At 40.3% G+C, this 18,114-nt stretch overlaps 1 protein-coding gene and 1 long non-coding RNA gene across 5 annotated transcripts; both read left to right on the forward strand.

Moving 5' to 3' along the window:
• The first annotated feature begins 1,585 nt into the window (after window positions 1–1,585).
• On the forward strand, window positions 1,586–11,544 carry LOC143510193 (uncharacterized). Of its 4 annotated transcripts, XM_076999289.1 has the most exons (11): window positions 1,586–2,289; window positions 5,189–5,366; window positions 6,494–6,592; window positions 6,759–6,837; window positions 7,053–7,117; window positions 9,515–9,622; window positions 9,799–9,877; window positions 10,095–10,136; window positions 10,836–10,931; window positions 11,116–11,199; window positions 11,413–11,527. In XM_076999289.1, the coding sequence occupies exons 2-9, from the start codon at window positions 5,240–5,242 to the stop codon at window positions 10,864–10,866; spliced, it is 630 nt and encodes a 209-aa protein (XP_076855404.1). In that variant the 5' UTR covers window positions 1,586–2,289; window positions 5,189–5,239; the 3' UTR covers window positions 10,867–10,931; window positions 11,116–11,199; window positions 11,413–11,527. The 4 variants fall into 4 exon arrangements, with proteins under 4 accessions (XP_076855404.1, XP_076855402.1, XP_076855405.1 ...); XM_076999287.1 differs by having other exon boundaries at window positions 11,116–11,544; XM_076999290.1 differs by having other exon boundaries at window positions 5,271–5,366; window positions 11,116–11,544.
• A 3,415-nt stretch (window positions 11,545–14,959) lies between these two features.
• Window positions 14,960–17,281, forward strand: LOC143509708 (uncharacterized). Its single transcript, XR_013129741.1, has 3 exons — window positions 14,960–15,078; window positions 15,925–16,102; window positions 17,230–17,281. It is a non-coding gene; the product is annotated as an uncharacterized LOC143509708 (long non-coding RNA).
• The last annotated feature ends 833 nt before the right edge of the window (window positions 17,282–18,114 follow it).

The following is an 18,114-nucleotide window of genomic DNA, read 5'->3' on the forward strand; positions in this document are numbered from 1 at the left end:
AGAATAATTTGTAGTGTCTTTCATATCCAAATTTTTGAAGTGCGTTGTCATGTGGCCCACCAATGATAGTGCTGAAAAAATTTTGGCCCTCTATCATGGAAGTTGCTCATCCCTGGTCTTCAATGTTGGTCTAGGGCGTCGCAGCGGGGGGTGGTAAGCAGGGACGAACATGATGGAGATGTGGTCGGAGAGGCCTAGGTGGGGGCGGGGCACAGATATGTATGCGTCTCTTTGGCTGGTGTAAACCCGGTCGAGAGTGTGTTTACCCCTCGTTGGGATATTCACGTGCTGGTGAAACCCTGGTAGAGTGTCGGTCAGGTTTACGTGGTTAAAGTCCCCAGCCACCACATAAAACGCCTCCAGATGCTTGTTCTGAAGTGAGCTGATGTTGCCGTGTAGCTCCTTCAGCGTAGTATTAGCATCCGGCGCTATATATATATCAGGGTTGCCAACTCTCACGCATTGAGCGTGAGACACACGCATTTGACTGTCTTCACACGCTCACACGCCACACATCCGATTTCTCACGCCGAAAAAAAATCTAGTTTATTTACCTCAGACCAGAGCCGGAGTGGCTAATCGGGAGATTCGGGAGGATTCCCGATGGGCCGGCTCATGTCAATCTCTAGTTTGGGCCGATTGGAAGGGAAAAATAATTTTGGGCCGGATTTGGGCATGACACTCCCGGGCTGAAATAGGTGCCCACTCCGGCCCTGCCTCTGATCCATATCTATGATTCAATGAGTTACTAGTTCGCTCTGGTGCCAACCACAGGCGATCGATCGATTGCGATATAATACTTAATATACTTAATAATACTTAATAATACCCCCCCCCCCCCCAACAATTTGCGTTCGCCACCCCCTCAGGTAGAATTCTCACTACAAGTGATCTTGAAAAGTTGCCAACCTGGGCCCGCTCCCATCTCATATATATATATACAGTGGGGAACCGTCAGGGCCCTCTACTAGTGACTGTATATATAATGGACGGTACGTCACCGTTGACTCCCATTGTGAACTTTTGAAGCCACCAAGATGGCCGCACGGACACCGCCATCTTGGATGTGCTTGCGCAGTAGATGAAAATTGAAGCCAGAGCATGCGCATTAGAACCGGACAGTATCTCCGCCAGAGTCTCCACCCTGACATTCGTTAGGATACGCCCACCAGTATAGACACTTTTGACGTTTTACAAAATAAACAAAGGTAAAATGTTTTAATACAATGGGGTCTTATAGAATTGACAAAATATAATTGCTCAAAAAACTTATTTTACGTGTAATAAAAATTCTAAATTTCTTGTCCAGCCCGTTCACTTACATGGGAATGGGCGGGGTTAAAAGTTGTACTGCAGCCAGCCACTAGAGGGCAGCTGACTCACGGAGGCTTCACTTTTCTGTCGTTCAGTCCACTTATATATAGGCTACGGTCTCTGCCCTCTACGCCCTCTCAGAGGGTCTAAAATATTCTTAAAACATAAATATATATATAATATAATTTATCCAATTTTATTTTATCTACTTACAGTTTGACAATCGACATCTAAACAATTACAAAAATATATAAGCAAATAAATTATTCACCCGTGTCTATTCAATCTGTGTTGGAAGGTGAGGGGTTAAGTGGAAGCCTGTGAGCCTGTGTCTCCCCCTATCAGGACTGTGATGCCCGCTGTTCGTTTACAGAGGGCCTGGCAGTTATAATTCAGCGCAATACCAGTTTCCAATGACAGTAAAATTGACCAATCATATATTCCCTCTTAGTGGGCGGCTTAACTGTAGCTGTCGTTAGCGTACCACCGCTAGCTAGTTTAGATTCAGTCCTTTGATGCCCTCGTGCGCGCTGTTTACATATTCCGCTTCCGAGGAACACGGAGCTGTGAACCTTATTTTGTTGGAACCTTATTTTGCTTAAGAAGTTATCTAGTACAGATGTTATTGTTCTAAAGCTGAACTGTCGTCTCAGTTTGTTTTTTATTGCAGTTCATTATGAGAGGAAACGGGGTGGGAGCGGGCCCAGGTCATGGTTCGCTACTGACTTGTAAGTGGTAAGATTAGAGTAACTGTAAGTAACTGTACTAAGTAACGCGTTACTAACAACACTGTTGTGACGTTACCGAATTAGCATGACGTCACAAAGCAGCAAATATATATATATATATAGAGACTCACGCTGAGAGCGCCATTTGCGGGATATAGACAGAGGAGAGCAGTACGAGTTCTTGGACACATTTACAATATTTATTTACCACAGCATATAGGCTTCAGATACACAGATTGCTGCACAGGTATGTATGTCTTTTGGACTTATAGCGCTAAGGATTTCTGACGTTCCTTTGACTTTAAATAGCTAGCTAGTCATATTGGTGTTTAAAAAGGATTTGTCGTCATTTCACAGAGATGGGGACTCGAGTTTGGGACTCGGACTCGAGTCGCACTTAAGTCGCATATACAGTGACTTCAGACTCGACTTTGACTTGCATTCAAAAGACTTGCGACTCGACTTGGACTCGTGATTTGAGACTCGTGAACAATCTTTTATTTGTAATGTTCTTTTGTGTTTCATTTGACAACCTTTTCTCCGCCTGTGTGTATGCTTTTTACTTCCCGCTGACGTAACATTTTCGTCATTTTTTTCGACGGTTGCGACGCGTCAAGTATTTCGCAAGTGACCGTTGCGCGCGACTCCGCACACCTCAAACCTGGCGCAAAACATCGCGATCATGGCGGCGTTGGTGAGGACGCTCGCTTCTGTTCCACCATTCATAATAAGTTTTGGGTACAAAAGTACAAGTAGCAAATAGAAGAGCAGCAAACTGCAGCGTGTGTGGCATAAAAATACAGGACGCTGGTTCCACCACATCTAATTTTATTCGCCACATGAAAACCCACCCGGAAAGGTTAGTCACTGCCTGAAAGGTTATTAGCAATATTGCAATATTGGTATTGACTTGCCACCAGTGGTGGCAGTAGAGAGGGTGTTCAGTCATGGAGGTCTCATAATGCGCCCTCACCGAGCCAGGATAAGTGCAAGTACCCTGTCAATCCTGATCTTTTAAAAATGTAATGCGTTAGTTGCATAAACAGTTTCCTTGTATTGGAAACTGAAAGACACCTTGAAGTTCAAATAGATTGTGTTTGATCCAGTTCATTAGGAGACAAATAGTTGTTGCTGCAGGGCTTTTTATGTCAGAATCATTATTATTGTAAAATTTGAATTCTGTTTTTAATTTTTATTTTATAATCACTAATTTGGTTGCTATTTTCTTTATATGCAGACCTTTCATATATATATATAGTTAAAATGTGATTTTTTAATTTCACAGCCCTGTCACGTCTAGCCCTTCCCTCCTCCCTGGTCCCGCCTAGCTCCTCTCTCCCATTCGTTCCTCCCTCTGTCTGTCACGCCCCCGTCTTTAGTGCCCACACCTGTGTCTCGTTTGCTCCCCTGTTTTAGAGTATATAGTCCCCTCAGTTTTACTCCCCTGTGTTGGTCATTGTGTTTGCCAGGTCCATGTTCTCCGTATGCTTTTTCCCTCTCCGCGGTCTGTGTCCTGTAGCCTGTGCGTTCTCTTCACGTTTCCCCGTGTTGGTCGGATTAGTTAGTTTGTCTTCCTTGTTTTATCTTGTTTCTCTTTGTAGGTTTGTAGGTTTAGTTTGTAGTAGTGTGTTTCCTTGTGTATGCATGCATGTATGTATCCGTGTTCTCTGATCTATCCCGCCCCGTTTCAAGGTGTATGTTAATGTTTCTAGTGGTTATGTTTAATGCTTCTGAGTATTGGTCTACGTTTTGTTAATGTGTCTAGCTATTGTGTTTCATGCTTCTATCTGTGGGTAGGTGTTTTAGTGATGTGGTTCTGTCCTGTTTAAGTCGTGCCTGAGCTTTGTGTTTATATTTATAGAGGTCTGTCGTGGCGTGTTTGAACTCTGTCTGTTTAGTTATTCTCACAAGTCTGTCGCTTGTTCACCATAGTTTACTTACCCCTTTGTCTAGTTATTTTCCTTTGTGAGATCTGTTGCCTGTCTTATTTAATAAATTATTCGATACTTGCGTTAGCGTCACACCCACCCCTTTTATTCATTACACCCTCCTTTTATCTTTTAGAACAAAATATAGCAGATGTTCTACTGAAAGAAGAGAATATTGTATCCAGAAAAATGACAATTTTGTAAGAAATATACTTTTTGGAGAAAAATACGGATACAAAATTTATCTGGAAAACATTTGTGTGTGCGTGCGCACTTTTAAAAATTGTATTTCTTCATTAACTAGTTTAAGCTATTATACATCGGAAGTGTCATAAAAGACCATTACAACTATACAGTGATTTGCGACTACAGTGTCACTCAAATATTTGGGACTTGACTTGGACTTGAGGTCAAAGACTTAAGACTTGACTTGGACTTGCAAAAAATGACTTGTGAGCATCTCTGTCATTTCACATTATATAGCGCAGTGGTTCCCAAAGTGGGGAGCTATTGCAGGGGGGGCGCAGAGCTTGAAAGTAAAACGAGCTTGGAAGGTTGCGTCGCGACCGGCGCGAGTGTCCGTGAAAAAATTATTTTTTTTTGCCTGGTGTACCGTCAGGTAAAAATGTTCTTTCACCGGTTTTGCAGGGGATTTTAATCCTCCACTGCCCCCTATTGCCACCTAAACTAAAAGTTGTACGTGTATTTTTAATTTGAGAACCTGTAAACTAAAAGTTGCACTTGTAGTTTTGATGTGAGAATTTGTAGAATATAAATCTGAGCGTGAATGTAAAAAAATTACACCGCACAACTTCAAATCTGCTCTGCTCGACTTTTGCAACACATATCTCGGTGTACGTGTTGCAAAACAGATTTGTGCACTTGTACGGGGAAGTGGGCGTGGCAGTGGGGGATGGAAAAAGAATCGTGACTCGGCTTATTTTTCGCTGCATAAGAAAAGGATCTGAGGCTGAACAATTACAGATAATTCCATCTATGATGGCACAAACTAGCTAGTGACAAGTATTTTTGTAATAATTACCATTATTTTTCTAAGCAAAGAAACATCATAATGACATTAGATTCAAGTTTTCATCAAGTGCCTTTATGGATCATATTCTAGTATTGCTGTCTAATACCATTTGCCATGCTTGTGTAACCCTATAATTTGAATGTCACATGTCATAATGACACAAATGAGGGTTATTCTATGTACAGTATAATTTCAGATCAGTTTGTGGAAAGGTACTGATCAGAACAGCTGCCAAAATGATATTTCTCTGGTGCTGGTGTATTGGAGGCTTCGAGGAAGATTCTATCGACACAGACACGGAGGAGGAGTCCAAAACCAAACTAAAAGCCAAAAGAAAACAGACAGACAACACCAATCCCACCAGTGAGTGAATGAGTACAATGTTAACTGTCACGGTACGGCGGCCCTCTACCGGTCGCCTCCGTCCACAGCGGCAGTTGTTTTTGTTGTTGTGTTTGTCCCTCAGATGGGCGGAGCCCTCGATCCGTCTCACCTGAGGGTCGTTTGTTTGCCTATATATGTCTTGTCTTTGTACCAGTTGACCGCTGGTCATTATATCCTTCATTTGGATCTAAGTCATGGGTTTTGTTTTGCGCTTTTCTATTAAGCCTTACATTTTCCCTGAGACTTGGCGTGATCACTTCCATTTTATTTCGCTCACCCTGCCTGTCACATTAACGTATTTTGAGGCATATATAGGGACTTATTTAAGGTCCTATTCTTTGAACACAGTTCAGTAAAGCATCATAAAGATTCATGTAAATGCTTTATTCACTGCATATATTATTAAGTGAAAAATAAGAGAAAAAGAAACTTGACAGGTAAAGTTTTATGTAGTTAGAACATGCAATCAAATGATTGGCAGTGGTGTTGCTATGGCAACGCAGACAAACCCAGATCCACCAATGGTGACGGTCTCAGCATGAATCCATTATTAAAGATTCAATTAAATTTGTGTTTTATGCTTGGCTGTATTGCAGTGCTTAATTTGTAAATCAAACGATGCCGGAACACAAACAGCAGCATGGGACAAGGGGTCACTGAGGCCGACAATGTCACCGGATCGCACACAAAACGCAACGCTTAGGCACACAAATGTCAAAATAACAAGCCAGTTTGTTTATATAAATTACTTTTAAATGATTTGTATGTGTTTTATAAGTGTTTTAAGTGCAGAATCGTTTCTTACCTTATTAGTTGTTTAGTATATAGCTTGGGACTCAACCACACTCGCACCTGCCCCAATAACATTTCCACTGCCGCTGCCTTCATTTGCTTCAAGTCTCGGTTGTTTAGTAGTGCAATAGTAGTACAAAAGCATGGGTCAGGGGCTGTACTGTGATACTGATCACATCACCCTGGTAAAACCCCTATTAATGTCAATACCAGACAAACAAGCATTAACACAGCTCAGCTGAAAAACATTCATCTGACATTCTCATGTAAAATTAATTGGTGTATGTTGACAGAATATTTTTTTGTTGTTGCAGAAGCACCTGTTAACAATACTGATATGGATGAGCTCATCGATGAGCTCTTCTACTTTCTCAAGGACGAGAATGACTTTTCTTCCGACCTTCCACCTCTAGGTGATCAAGAGACATTCACACAGAATCCCATGCTGATAACACATTTGCTAATCAACTTGTTCAATGCTTATTAATATCAATACCATAGAAGTTTACATTAGATCAGATATTCACCTGTTATTGCCACACAATATTTATTAAGGGCTTCTTGAAAAAATTTTTGCAGAAGGAACTTGGAAAAATGCACGCTGGTTGAAGCCTTCCAAGCCCACTTGGACGAAACTGAGGTCTCTTGCACCCTGCATGTAGGTGACCAAGAGACGTTCATACAGAATCCCATGCTGATAACACATTTGCTAATTTACTGACATCAACCTGACATCAAACTGACATCAATCAATAGCTAGTAATATAAATGAGAGACTCTTACATTTACAGAGATCACCTGAAAAATATTCTCTTGTTATTAACTTGTAATATTTAATAAGGGCGTGTTGAAAAAACATCTTTTTTTTTGCAGACGGAATTTTGAAGAACAGTACTCTGGAAAACCAAAACAGGAGACACACGATACCAATCCCATGAGTGAGTGAATAAGTACAATGTTAACAACTTATTTTGGGGCATGTATAGGGACTAGGGTTGCAACGGTATGAGATTTTCACGGTATGATAACCGTCTCAGAAAATACCGCGGTATCACGGTTATCACGGTATCACAGTTAGTTTGTATATTATTAAAAGATACACCGACCCTTAAAGAAATTACAACTAGTTATTTTTGTTCAATTAACTATTTATTGTAGAAACCTGGAACTATTTTATACAAAATGTGTCCTTTAAAAAAATAAGCTGTACACATGTTTATATAAATACTGCAAAATTAGAGAAACCTAAATCATGGATTTCAGTACAATTATTTAAGTTTAAATTATTTAATATCTGATAAACTCAGCCTGGGTCAGTGTCTGATCAACAACTGTTGTAAACGTCCGTTGTACTGCCAAGTTGGAATATAACCAGATACTGCAGGAAGAGAGGATTTATTTCTGACATTATCACAATAGAGATTTCTATTTTAAGGTTTTCACACCGAGTCTGGTTTTAACATATCAAAAACAGGTACGTTAGAATTTGAACGCATGTAAATTAATAGCGTCTTTCACATCCAGTGAAAGCAAGGACCATAAAAAGCTAGGTTTATACTTTCACTAGTGACCGTAGCACGCGACTCCGCACAGTTCTTTTGTATTACGTTAACAAATACGAGCCTCTTTTAATTCCAGGACGAAACATGAGAGAACGTGAAGACGTTAAGATTGGGCGTTTTGGAAATAAACAACCATTAAATAATGTGATGAAAAAGCGAATTATTTCGAGTATATGTATAAATATTTAACTTAATTAAGTTTAAGGTGCTGGGAAATATTGAAACGGACCTTTAAAGTGACGTACAAGTGTTTTAATTCCACCTTTTAAACGTGTATGAATCCTGCAAACATGACTTTGTTCATTGCGCTGAGGCGCAGCGCGCGCAAAGTTACAAAATTCGAGAGGTGCACGACCTCGCGAATCGACAGCGCGCGAGACCCTCGCGCACGGGCGGAGCCACCGCGATTACGTCATTTTCGCCACTGATTTTTGTTTAGCTTTTTTTTTTGTTAAAAAATGTGTTAAGTCTGATGCACTTTCTGCCATTCTCACTGCTGTGTACTGAGTAGCTGAACCGGAGCGGAGTTGCGCATGCGCGGGTCAGTTTCTCCGCTGGCTTGCTTTTTACCGGTAATAAGCAAACGCACACGGTATGATAACCGTGCATTTTAATACCGTGGTATACCGTGAAACCGGTTACCGCTGCAACCCTAATAGGGACTTATTTCAGGTCCTATTCTTTGAACACAGTTCAGTAAAGCAGCATAAAGATTCATGTAAATGGTTTATTCACTGCGTATCTTTATGCTTGTAGCAGTATTGGACGTCTTTTCCTTTTGAAAATCATTAATAAATTGCAATAATCAGAATTCACAGGAAACAAAATATGATGACTTACTTCTATTAGAATTATTAGTGCATAGTTACATGTTACTTCTAGGTAGCGTTAAGTAACTGGAGTTTATTGCTAGAGCCATTAAGTGAAAAATAAGAGAAAAAGAAACAGAAAATTGACAGGTAAATTTTTATGTAGTTAGAAGATGCAATCAAATCATTGGCAGTGGTGTTGCTATGGCAACACAAACAAACCCAGATCCACCAATGGTGATGGTCTCGGCATGAATCCATTATTAAAGATTCAATTAAATTTGTGTTTTATGCTTGGCTGTATTGTAACAATACAGCGAGGCCCGCTTCTTTTATAGCTCTTTTTTATAACTTTTACTTTATTTATTTGTTTGTTTAGTAATGGGAAAACTTCTTTGAAGGGATTATTCTATGGAATGTGTATTGTTATTTTGCCTTTAGTGATGTTAAATGTTCAGTTTCACAGTCAAGTGTAATCCCATGATAATAACACCTGAGGCTTGAGGCAGGATGCAGTCAGGAGTGTCTTTAAACACGTGACATTTTTTATGCGAATAAAAACACAATAGATGCATGAGGTCTAACAGTCAAGAAAGACTGACAAAGAACGCAGATAAAATGCAGACTTAAATTCACCAACAATAACAAGACCAGAGTGTAGCACGTAATGATAAAAAGACAAGAGACAGGTGCACCGAATAATCCAAACGACACAGACGAACATGACACACCAAGACACATATGGAAACGACCACATACAAACAGACATAAACACAAGCACACGCCCAGAGGGAGTGCTCAGGGGCTGTACTGTGATACTGATCACATCACCCTGGTAAAACCCCTATTAATGTCAATACCAGACAAACAAGCATTAACACAGCTCAGCTGAAAAACATTCATCTGACATTCTCATGTAAAATTAATTAGTGTATGTTGACGAAATATTTTTTTATTGTTGCAGAAGCACCTGTGAACAAAATTGATATGGATCGGATCAAATCAAATATGGATGAGATCATCGATGAGCTCTTCTTTCTCAAGGACGAGAATGACCCCGACCCACCTCTAGGTGATCAAGAGACATTCATACAGAATCCCATGCTGATACCACATTTGCTAATTTACTGACATCAACTTGTTAAATACTTATTAATATCAATACCATAGAAGTTTACATTAGATCAGATATTCACCTGTTATTGCCACACAATATTTAATAAGGGCTTCTTGAAAAAATTTTTGCAGAAGGAACTTGGAAAAATGCGCGCTGGTTGAGGACTTTGAAGCGCCCTTGGACGAAACTGAGGTCTCTTGCACCCTGCATGTAGGTGACCAAGAGACGTTCATACAGAATCCTATGCTGATAACACATTTGCTAATTTACTGACATCAACCTGACATCAAACTGACATCAATCAATAGCTAGTAATATTAATAAGAGAGACTCTTACATTTACAGAGATCAGCTGAAAAATATTCACCTGTTATTATCATGTAATATATTATAGGGGTGTGTTGAAAAAAAATCTTTTTTTTTGCAGAAGGAACTCCTGGATGAGACTGATGTCGCAACTCACCTCTAGGTGACCAATAGACATTTTCATTGCCATGGAAGGTGGAAGGTGTGATCAGACCAGTGACAAAACACTGCGACAGATAACAGCATAGATCTTACGACTTATAACTACAAAAACACATATGACTAACCGAGGAACTGACTTCAAGAGGGTAGTACATTTACACTAATGAACTGGGACAAGAGATGGAAAAAACCTGAGAACGAAAACACGAATCGCAAGGAGGAGCACAACATAACACTTACGCACCAAGACTGAAAATAACACTCAAGGATGACCAAAGAACAAAACCAGAATATAAACGTAAATCGTTGACCTAAGAACAAACAGGACTTGATCATGAAACTCTGCCAAGACGCAAGTACATAGAAACAATCACCAGCAACTCAGGAAACAAAAGCGGGCATCTAAATACTAAACCAAATAAACCTTCATTAATTACCGGTGAAACTAATGACACGAAACAAGGGACTGAACAAGGGCGTGGAAACTACGTAAGGATACACATGGAAAGGAAAACAAAACCAACAGGGCCATGATTGACGTGAGGGGGACTGGTCACACGTTACACCTATAATGTGTTCCTTGTTTAGTTTCTAGTTAGTGTCTTGTATTTAAGCCATTAAGTTAGTGTCTTATATTTAAAACATTCATCTGACTTTTTTTTTTTTATTAATATGTTGAAAAAATCTTTTGGATTTGCAGAAGCACCTTTGGAAACAAGTGCTCTGGATGAGACCATCCAGCCGCTCATCCACATTGTCCTGAATGAGACTGAGGTCTCACGCAAACCACCTCAAGGTGACCAAAAGACATTCATACAGAATCCTATGCTGATAACATACTTGCTTATTTACTGACTGTTCAATATGTATTAATATCAATACCAGAGAAATGTAGAAAAGTAGATCAGCTGAGAAAGATTCATCCATTATTACCATGTAATATTTAATGAGGGCTTGTTGAAAAAAATCTTTTTTTACAGAGGGAACTTTGAAAAACAGTACTCTGGATGAGACCTGTTAGGTAAAAAAAAATCAACTACAGGAAGATATATCCAACCTGTGAGGTAAGATTAAGTATGAAATATCTGCTCCAGGGAATGCATCTGATTCTCTGGACAACAGTGAGTCTAACCTCACACACAGATAAAAACACAAAGTTTCTGCTGAATGAGTCGAACAGGTGATAATATGTTGTACTTGAATTTGTGATATTGTGAGAACGATACATGAGATGGGTTTGTGTTTGTGTCTCGGTCCCTATCATGACTCCACTCTAGGTGCAGGCCGGCCACTAACGCAGCACTAGAGCTACTCCTCCTGCTCTGCCACTACAGCGATCTCCTGCACAACAGCCACACCAGAGATTACAGGACGAGCTACACACATGCACATAAATACAAAAACATTATGAAAATAAATTAAGTGACAATGTGAATGATCCGCGAAGAAGTCTCTTTAATCTGATCCTAAATGCTTATCCTAAAATGGTGTTGCGACATGATCCCCCAAATGTGTGGCCTGGTGCTCACGCTTGATCACCACGGAGTAAGACCTGCTATTCTGGCCTGCAGGATTAGAAGTGGTGCAGAAATAGACGCCTGCGTACTCACCCTGCACCCGGGCAATCCACAGCTGCCTCTTCCCACTGTGTTGATACAGAGTCAGGGAGTTCTGCAGCTACACCCCAGCCACAGCAAGAATTATTGTAATTTGCAATTTAATCTTAAGCACAATCAACAGAACTCTCATAAGTATTTGAAGGAAATATTGATTATATTCATATGTGTGCAGTGCTGGGCGGTATACCGGTTTGCCCCAAAACCCAATTGTTTATTTTTGTTATCATAAGAATATTTCATATACCGGCCACACCGGTTTAAATAACCTTCACGTGTCCGGAATAGAGGTGGGCGATACTGGGAATTGTGTATCCGATACCAAGTAAATACAGGATCCGTATTGCCGATATCTAATAAAAATACTTTTTTTATATTTAAGCTTCATAAATCCAAAGGATCCAAAGATCTAGGATACAATTTCACCAAATTTCACCCCCCACCCCCCCCCCACAACTGTTATGCTATATAATTCATTAGTGCTACCATTTGAAAACTGATCATGTGGGGCCATGCAAATCTGTATTACATGTAATACTTAGGTGGAGACATTTTTCAAACAGTGGAATAGGGCACTCTTAACCACTCTACTGCAGTAATTCTTTTCGTAATCAATGCAGTTAACACATCATGCATGGGGGGAAAACTGTCAAATACAAGGGTGTAGGAGCGGGTTTGACCTTTGGGGGGGGGGGGGGGGGGGGGGGGCATTTCCTAAACAATGTTAGGTTCCCTGGAAGCCAAATAAAGTATGCCTGGAAAAGCCGTAACTCAGTGACCAGCAAGCTGATAATCATGAATTCTACAAGTCTATTGAAATGGAATTGTAACGGTGGTGAACCCGAGGGTAGAGAGGGATCCATACGCAGGTGTAATACATGTTGATTTTAATATAAATATAAGCAAAAAGCAGACCCCATAGGGAAGGCAGGCAGCAGCACAAAAGGGCAAGGCAAAAAGGCAGAGTCAAAAACCAGAACAGTCCAAGAGCGGCAGGCAGAGGTACAAAAGGGCTAGGCAAACAGGAGAATATCAAAAGGCGCAGAGCAAGGATCAGTAACCGGGATATCAGACAGAGTAGAATGAAACACGGCTTGGTACGCAACACAGGGAGGCAATACTTCGCACTGGTGAGTTGTGAAAATAAGTTCAACATATCAAAATGCCAAATAAATTTCTTTTAGTTCATGGGCTATTCTCCTTTCTTGAATATTATGGTGCTGTAACTCCCCTGACCAGAATTACAACTCATCACCGTGACGGGCGAGGGAAGTGCAAAAATAAGGAAGCAATCACGTCAGTGTCAGGAATAAATTAGATTTAATGGATTAAAGTACACCAACTCAAAATTCATCCTGTGACTTAATCCAAATCAAGGAAACAATAACTGGCAGTCAACCGGCAGCTCCTGACGGACGCGGCCAGCAGAGGGCCTCAGTACCGGAACAGTCACCAATTCGATGAGACGTAGGGGCAGGAGCATTTCGGATGGACCAGACCACTGAACCATATCTTAATGTAGACTCAAAAACATGAGTGTATGGACCTGAAAGGGGAATTGTATGCATGGAAAATTGCTGTATTTTTTTATAATAAATTTTTTTTATAATTTTAATAATTTAAAAGTCTCTAAGCAAAAACACAAGGGAACCCAAGAACTTGTTAACCATAAACGCAAAAGTCAGTATCCCTCTAACGTACTGTACAAGATTTCTTGTACAGAACAATGCATGTTCCTGCCCTTCTTTTAAAATGAACAGTCGTCATGGACAAAACAATTATACAAAACTACAAGCTCTAGAATAGAATAAATATAATTGAAACCAACAAACCAGCCATTGCTCTTTATGTGCCTCGCATCTAGCTGCCAACTGGTCAAATGAGGTTTATGGTCTCAGACCCCTTCCTTTATGAGTGGGTGTAACGTCCATTGGCATCCTTTATATTAACCTATAGGGAAAATGGTTACACTGACACTCAGACACTCAGGTTTGCGCATAGCATGGGATTGATTGTTTAGGAATTGAAGTTGATTTCACTTGCCAAGATGTAATTTTTGCAGGGTAGTTTCTTGTAATTAGACATTTGCATTGCCGTTTAAGTTAAATTGTAACGCGGGGAGGAGATAGGCATGACGAGGCACGTTGCGGTGAACGACACACACTTTTATTGAACACGGACTGTGGAGTCCAGCACGAGTGGCACAAACAAAGCAGCACACACACAGGCACGCGCTTGGGACAAAGACGAGCACGAGACATCGCGCGAACGCACATTAAATAAGTGCAGGACACATTCCTCAGTGATCACGAGACAGGACCAGAGACCGTATATATAAGTGGACTGGACGACACGAGTGAAAAGTGAAGCCTCCGTGAGTCAGCTGCTCTCTAGTGGCTGGCTGAAGTACAACTTTTAACCCCGCCCATTCCCATGTAAGTGAACGGGCCGGACGAGAAACTTTGAATTTTTATTACACGTAAAATAGGTTTTTTGAGCAATTTTATTTTGTCAATTCCATAACACCCTATTGCGTTAGTATCTCTCCCAGTGTTTTTCTCTACGATAAACAGATTTTATAGAAGTTATTAAGTGTTATTTAAAGGGGTGTGGCGATAAGGTGATTGACAGTTAATAGCTGCGTTGGTTGACATCTACTACCAGACGCTCAAACGTGAACGCGCTCAACATCAAAACTCTCGACAGCAGTATTAAAACCTTTTACCTTTGTTTATTTTGTAAAACGTCAAAAGTGTCTATACTGGTGGGCGTATCCTAGCGATTGTCGGGCCGGAGATACGGTCTCTGGCGGAGATACTGTCCTGCCTACCGGTTGTAATGCGCATGCTCTGGCTCCAATTTTCATCTACTGCGCAAGCGCATCCAAGATGGCGGTGTCCGTGCGGCCATCTTGGTGGCTTCAAAAGTTCACAATGGGAGTCAACGGCGACGTACCGTCCATTATATATACAGTCACTGGTAGAGGGCCCTGACGGTTCCCCGCTGTATATATATATATATGAGATGGGAGCGGGCCCAGGTTTAATGGTCACGGTTCGCTACTGACTTGTAAGTGGTAAGATCAGAGTAACTGGTTACTAAGTAACGCGTTACTAACAACACTGTTGTGACGTCACCGAATTAGCATGACGTCACAAAGCAGTAAATATATATATTTTATACTTTTTATTTTATATATATATATACTCACGCTGAGAGCGCCATTTGCGGGATATAGACAGAGGAGAGCAGTACAAGTTCTTGGACACATTTACAATATTTATTTACCACAGCATATAGGCTTCAGATACACAGATTGCTGCACAGGTATGTATGTCTTTTGGACTTATAGCGCTAAGGATTTCTGACGTTCCTTTGACTTTAAATAGCTAGCTAGTCATATTGGTGTTTAAAAAGGATTTGTCGTCATTTCACATTATATAGCGCAGTGGTTCCCAAAGTGGGGAGCTATTGCAGGGGGGCGCAGAGCTTGAAAGTAAAACGAGCTTGGAAGGTTGCGTCGCGACCGGCGCGAGTGTCCGTGAAAAAACTCTTTTTTTGCCTGGTGTACCGTCAGGTAAAAATGTTCTTTCACCGGTTTTGCAGGGGATTTTAATCCTCCACTGCCCCCTATCGCCACCTAAACTAAAAGTTGTACGTGTATTTTTAATTTGAGAACCTGTAAACTAAAAGTTGCACTTGTAGTTTTGATGTGAGAACTTGTAGAATATAAATCTGAGCGTGAATGTAAAAAAATTACACCGCACAACTTCAAATCTGCTCTGCTCGACTTTTGCAACACATATCTCGGTGTACGTGTTGCAAAACAGATTTGTGCACTTGTACGGGGAAGTGGGCGTGGCAGTGGGGGATGGAAAAAGAATCGTGACTCGGCTTATTTTTCGCTGCAAAAGAAAAGAATCTGAGGCTGAACAATTACGGATAATTCCATCTATGATGGCACAAACGAGCTAGTGACAAGTATTTTTCTAATAATTACCATTATTTTTCTAAGCAAAGAAACATAATGACATTAGATTCAAGTTTTCATCAAGTGCCTTTATGGATCATATTCTAGTATTGCTGTCTAATACCACTTGCCATGCTTGTGTAACCCAATAATTGGAATGTCACATGTCATAATGACACAAATGAGGGTTATTCTATGTACAGTATAATTTCAGATCAGTTTGTGGAAAGGTACTGATCAGAACAGCTGCCAAAATGATATTTCTCTGGTGCTGGTGTATTGGAGGCTTCGAGGAAGATTCTATCGACACAGACACGGAGGAGGAGTCCAAAACCAAACTAAAAGCCAAAAGAAAACAGACAGACAACACCAATCCCACCAGTGAGTGAATGAGTACAATGTTAACTGTCACGGTATGGCGGCCCTCTACCGGTCGCCTCCGTCCACAGCGGCAGTTGTTTTTGTTGTTGTGTTTGTCCCTCAGATGGGCGGAGCCCTCGATCCGTCTCACCTGAGGGTCGTTTGTTTGCCTATATATGTCTTGTCTTTGTACCAGTTGACCGCTGGTCATTATATCCTTCATTTGGATCTAAGTCATGGGTTTTGTTTTGCGCTTTTCTATTAAGCCTTACATTTTCCCTGAGACTTGGCGTGATCACTTCCATTTTATTTCGCTCACCCTGCCTGTCACATTAACGTATTTTGAGGCATATATAGGGACTTATTTAAGGTCCTATTCTTTGAACACAGTTCAGTAAAGCATCATAAAGATTCATGTAAATGCTTTATTCACTGCATATATTATTAAGTGAAAAATAAGAGAAAAAGAAACTTGACAGGTAAAGTTTTATGTAGTTAGAACATGCAATCAAATGATTGGCAGTGGTGTTGCTATGGCAACGCAAACAAACCCAGATCCACCAATGGTGACGGTCTCAGCATGAATCCATTATTAAAGATTCAATTAAATTTGTGTTTTATGCTTGGCTGTATTGCAGTGCTTAATTTGTAAATCAAACGATGCCGGAACACAAACAGCAGCATGAGACAAGGGGTCACTGAGGCCGACAATGTCACCGGATCGCACACAAAACGCAACGCTTAGGCACACAAATGTCAAAATAACAAGCCAGTTTGTTTATATAAATTACTTTTAAATGATTTATGTGTGTTTTATAAGTGTTTTAAGTGCAGAATCGTTTCTTACCTTATTAGTTGTTTAGTATATAGCTTGGGACTCAACCACACTCGCACCTGCCCCAATAACATTTCCACTGCCGCTGCCTTCATTTGCTTCAAGTCTCGGTAGTTTAGTAGTGCAATAGTAGTACAAAAGCATGGGTCAGGGGCTGTACTGTGATACTGATCACATCACCCTGGTAAAACCCCTATTAATGTCAATACCAGACAAACAAGCATTAACACAGCTCAGCTGAAAAACATTCATCTGACATTCTCATGTAAAATTAATTGGTGTATGTTGACAGAATATTTTTTTGTTGTTGCAGAAGCACCTGTTAACAATACTGATATGGATGAGCTCATCGGTGAGCTCTTCTACTTTCTCAAGGACGAGAATGACTTTTCTTCCGACCATCCACCTCTAGGTGATCAAGAGACATTCATACAGAATCCCATGCTGATAACACATTTGCTAATCAACTTGTTCAATGCTTATTAATATCAATACCATAGAAGTTTACATTAGATCAGATATTCACCTGTTATTGCCACACAATATTTATTAAGGGCTTCTTGAAAAATTTTTTGCAGAAGGAACTTGGAAAAATGCACGCTGGTTGAAGCCTTCCAAGCCCACTTGGACGAAACTGAGGTCTCTTGCACCCTGCATGTAGGTGACCAAGAGATGTTCATACAGAATCCCATGCTGATAACACATTTGCTAATTTACTGACATCAACCTGACATCAAACTGACATCAATCAATAGCTAGTAATATAAATGAGAGACTCTTACATTTACAGAGATCACCTGAAAAATATTCTCTTGTTATTAACTTGTAATATTTAATAAGGGCGTGTTGAAAAAACATCTTTTTGCAGACGGAATTTTGAAGAACAATACTCTGGAAAACCAAAACAGGAGACACACGATACCAATCCCATGAGTGAGTGAATAAGTACAATGTTAACAACTTATTTTGGGGCATGTATAGGGACTTATTTCATGTCCTATTCTTTGAACACAGTTCAGTAAAGCAGCATAAAGATTCATGTAAATGGTTTATTCACTGCGTATCTTTATGCTTGTAGCAGTATTGGACGTCTTTTCCTTTTGAAAATCATTAATAAATTGCAATAATCAGAATTCACAGGAAACAAAATATGATGACTTACTGCTATTAGAATTATTAGTGCACAGTTACATGTTAC

This window comes from Brachyhypopomus gauderio, chromosome 3, assembly GCF_052324685.1.
Source record: "Brachyhypopomus gauderio isolate BG-103 chromosome 3, BGAUD_0.2, whole genome shotgun sequence".
NCBI classification, from domain to species: domain Eukaryota; kingdom Metazoa; phylum Chordata; class Actinopteri; order Gymnotiformes; family Hypopomidae; genus Brachyhypopomus; species Brachyhypopomus gauderio.

What these genes read in the sequence shown, in the direction of transcription:
- LOC143510193 (XM_076999287.1), top strand. Translation starts at nt 5,240, where the DNA reads ATGATATTTCTCTGGTGCTGGTGTATTGGAGGCTTCGAGGAAGATTCT. An exon ending in AGGTCTCTTGCACCCTGCAT is followed by an intron (nt 6,838 to 7,052) that starts GTAGGTGACCAA and finishes TTTTTTTTGCAG; the next exon opens with ACGGAATTTTGAAGAACAGT. An exon ending in ACACGATACCAATCCCATGA is followed by an intron (nt 7,118 to 9,514) that starts GTGAGTGAATAA and finishes TTATTGTTGCAG; the next exon opens with AAGCACCTGTGAACAAAATT.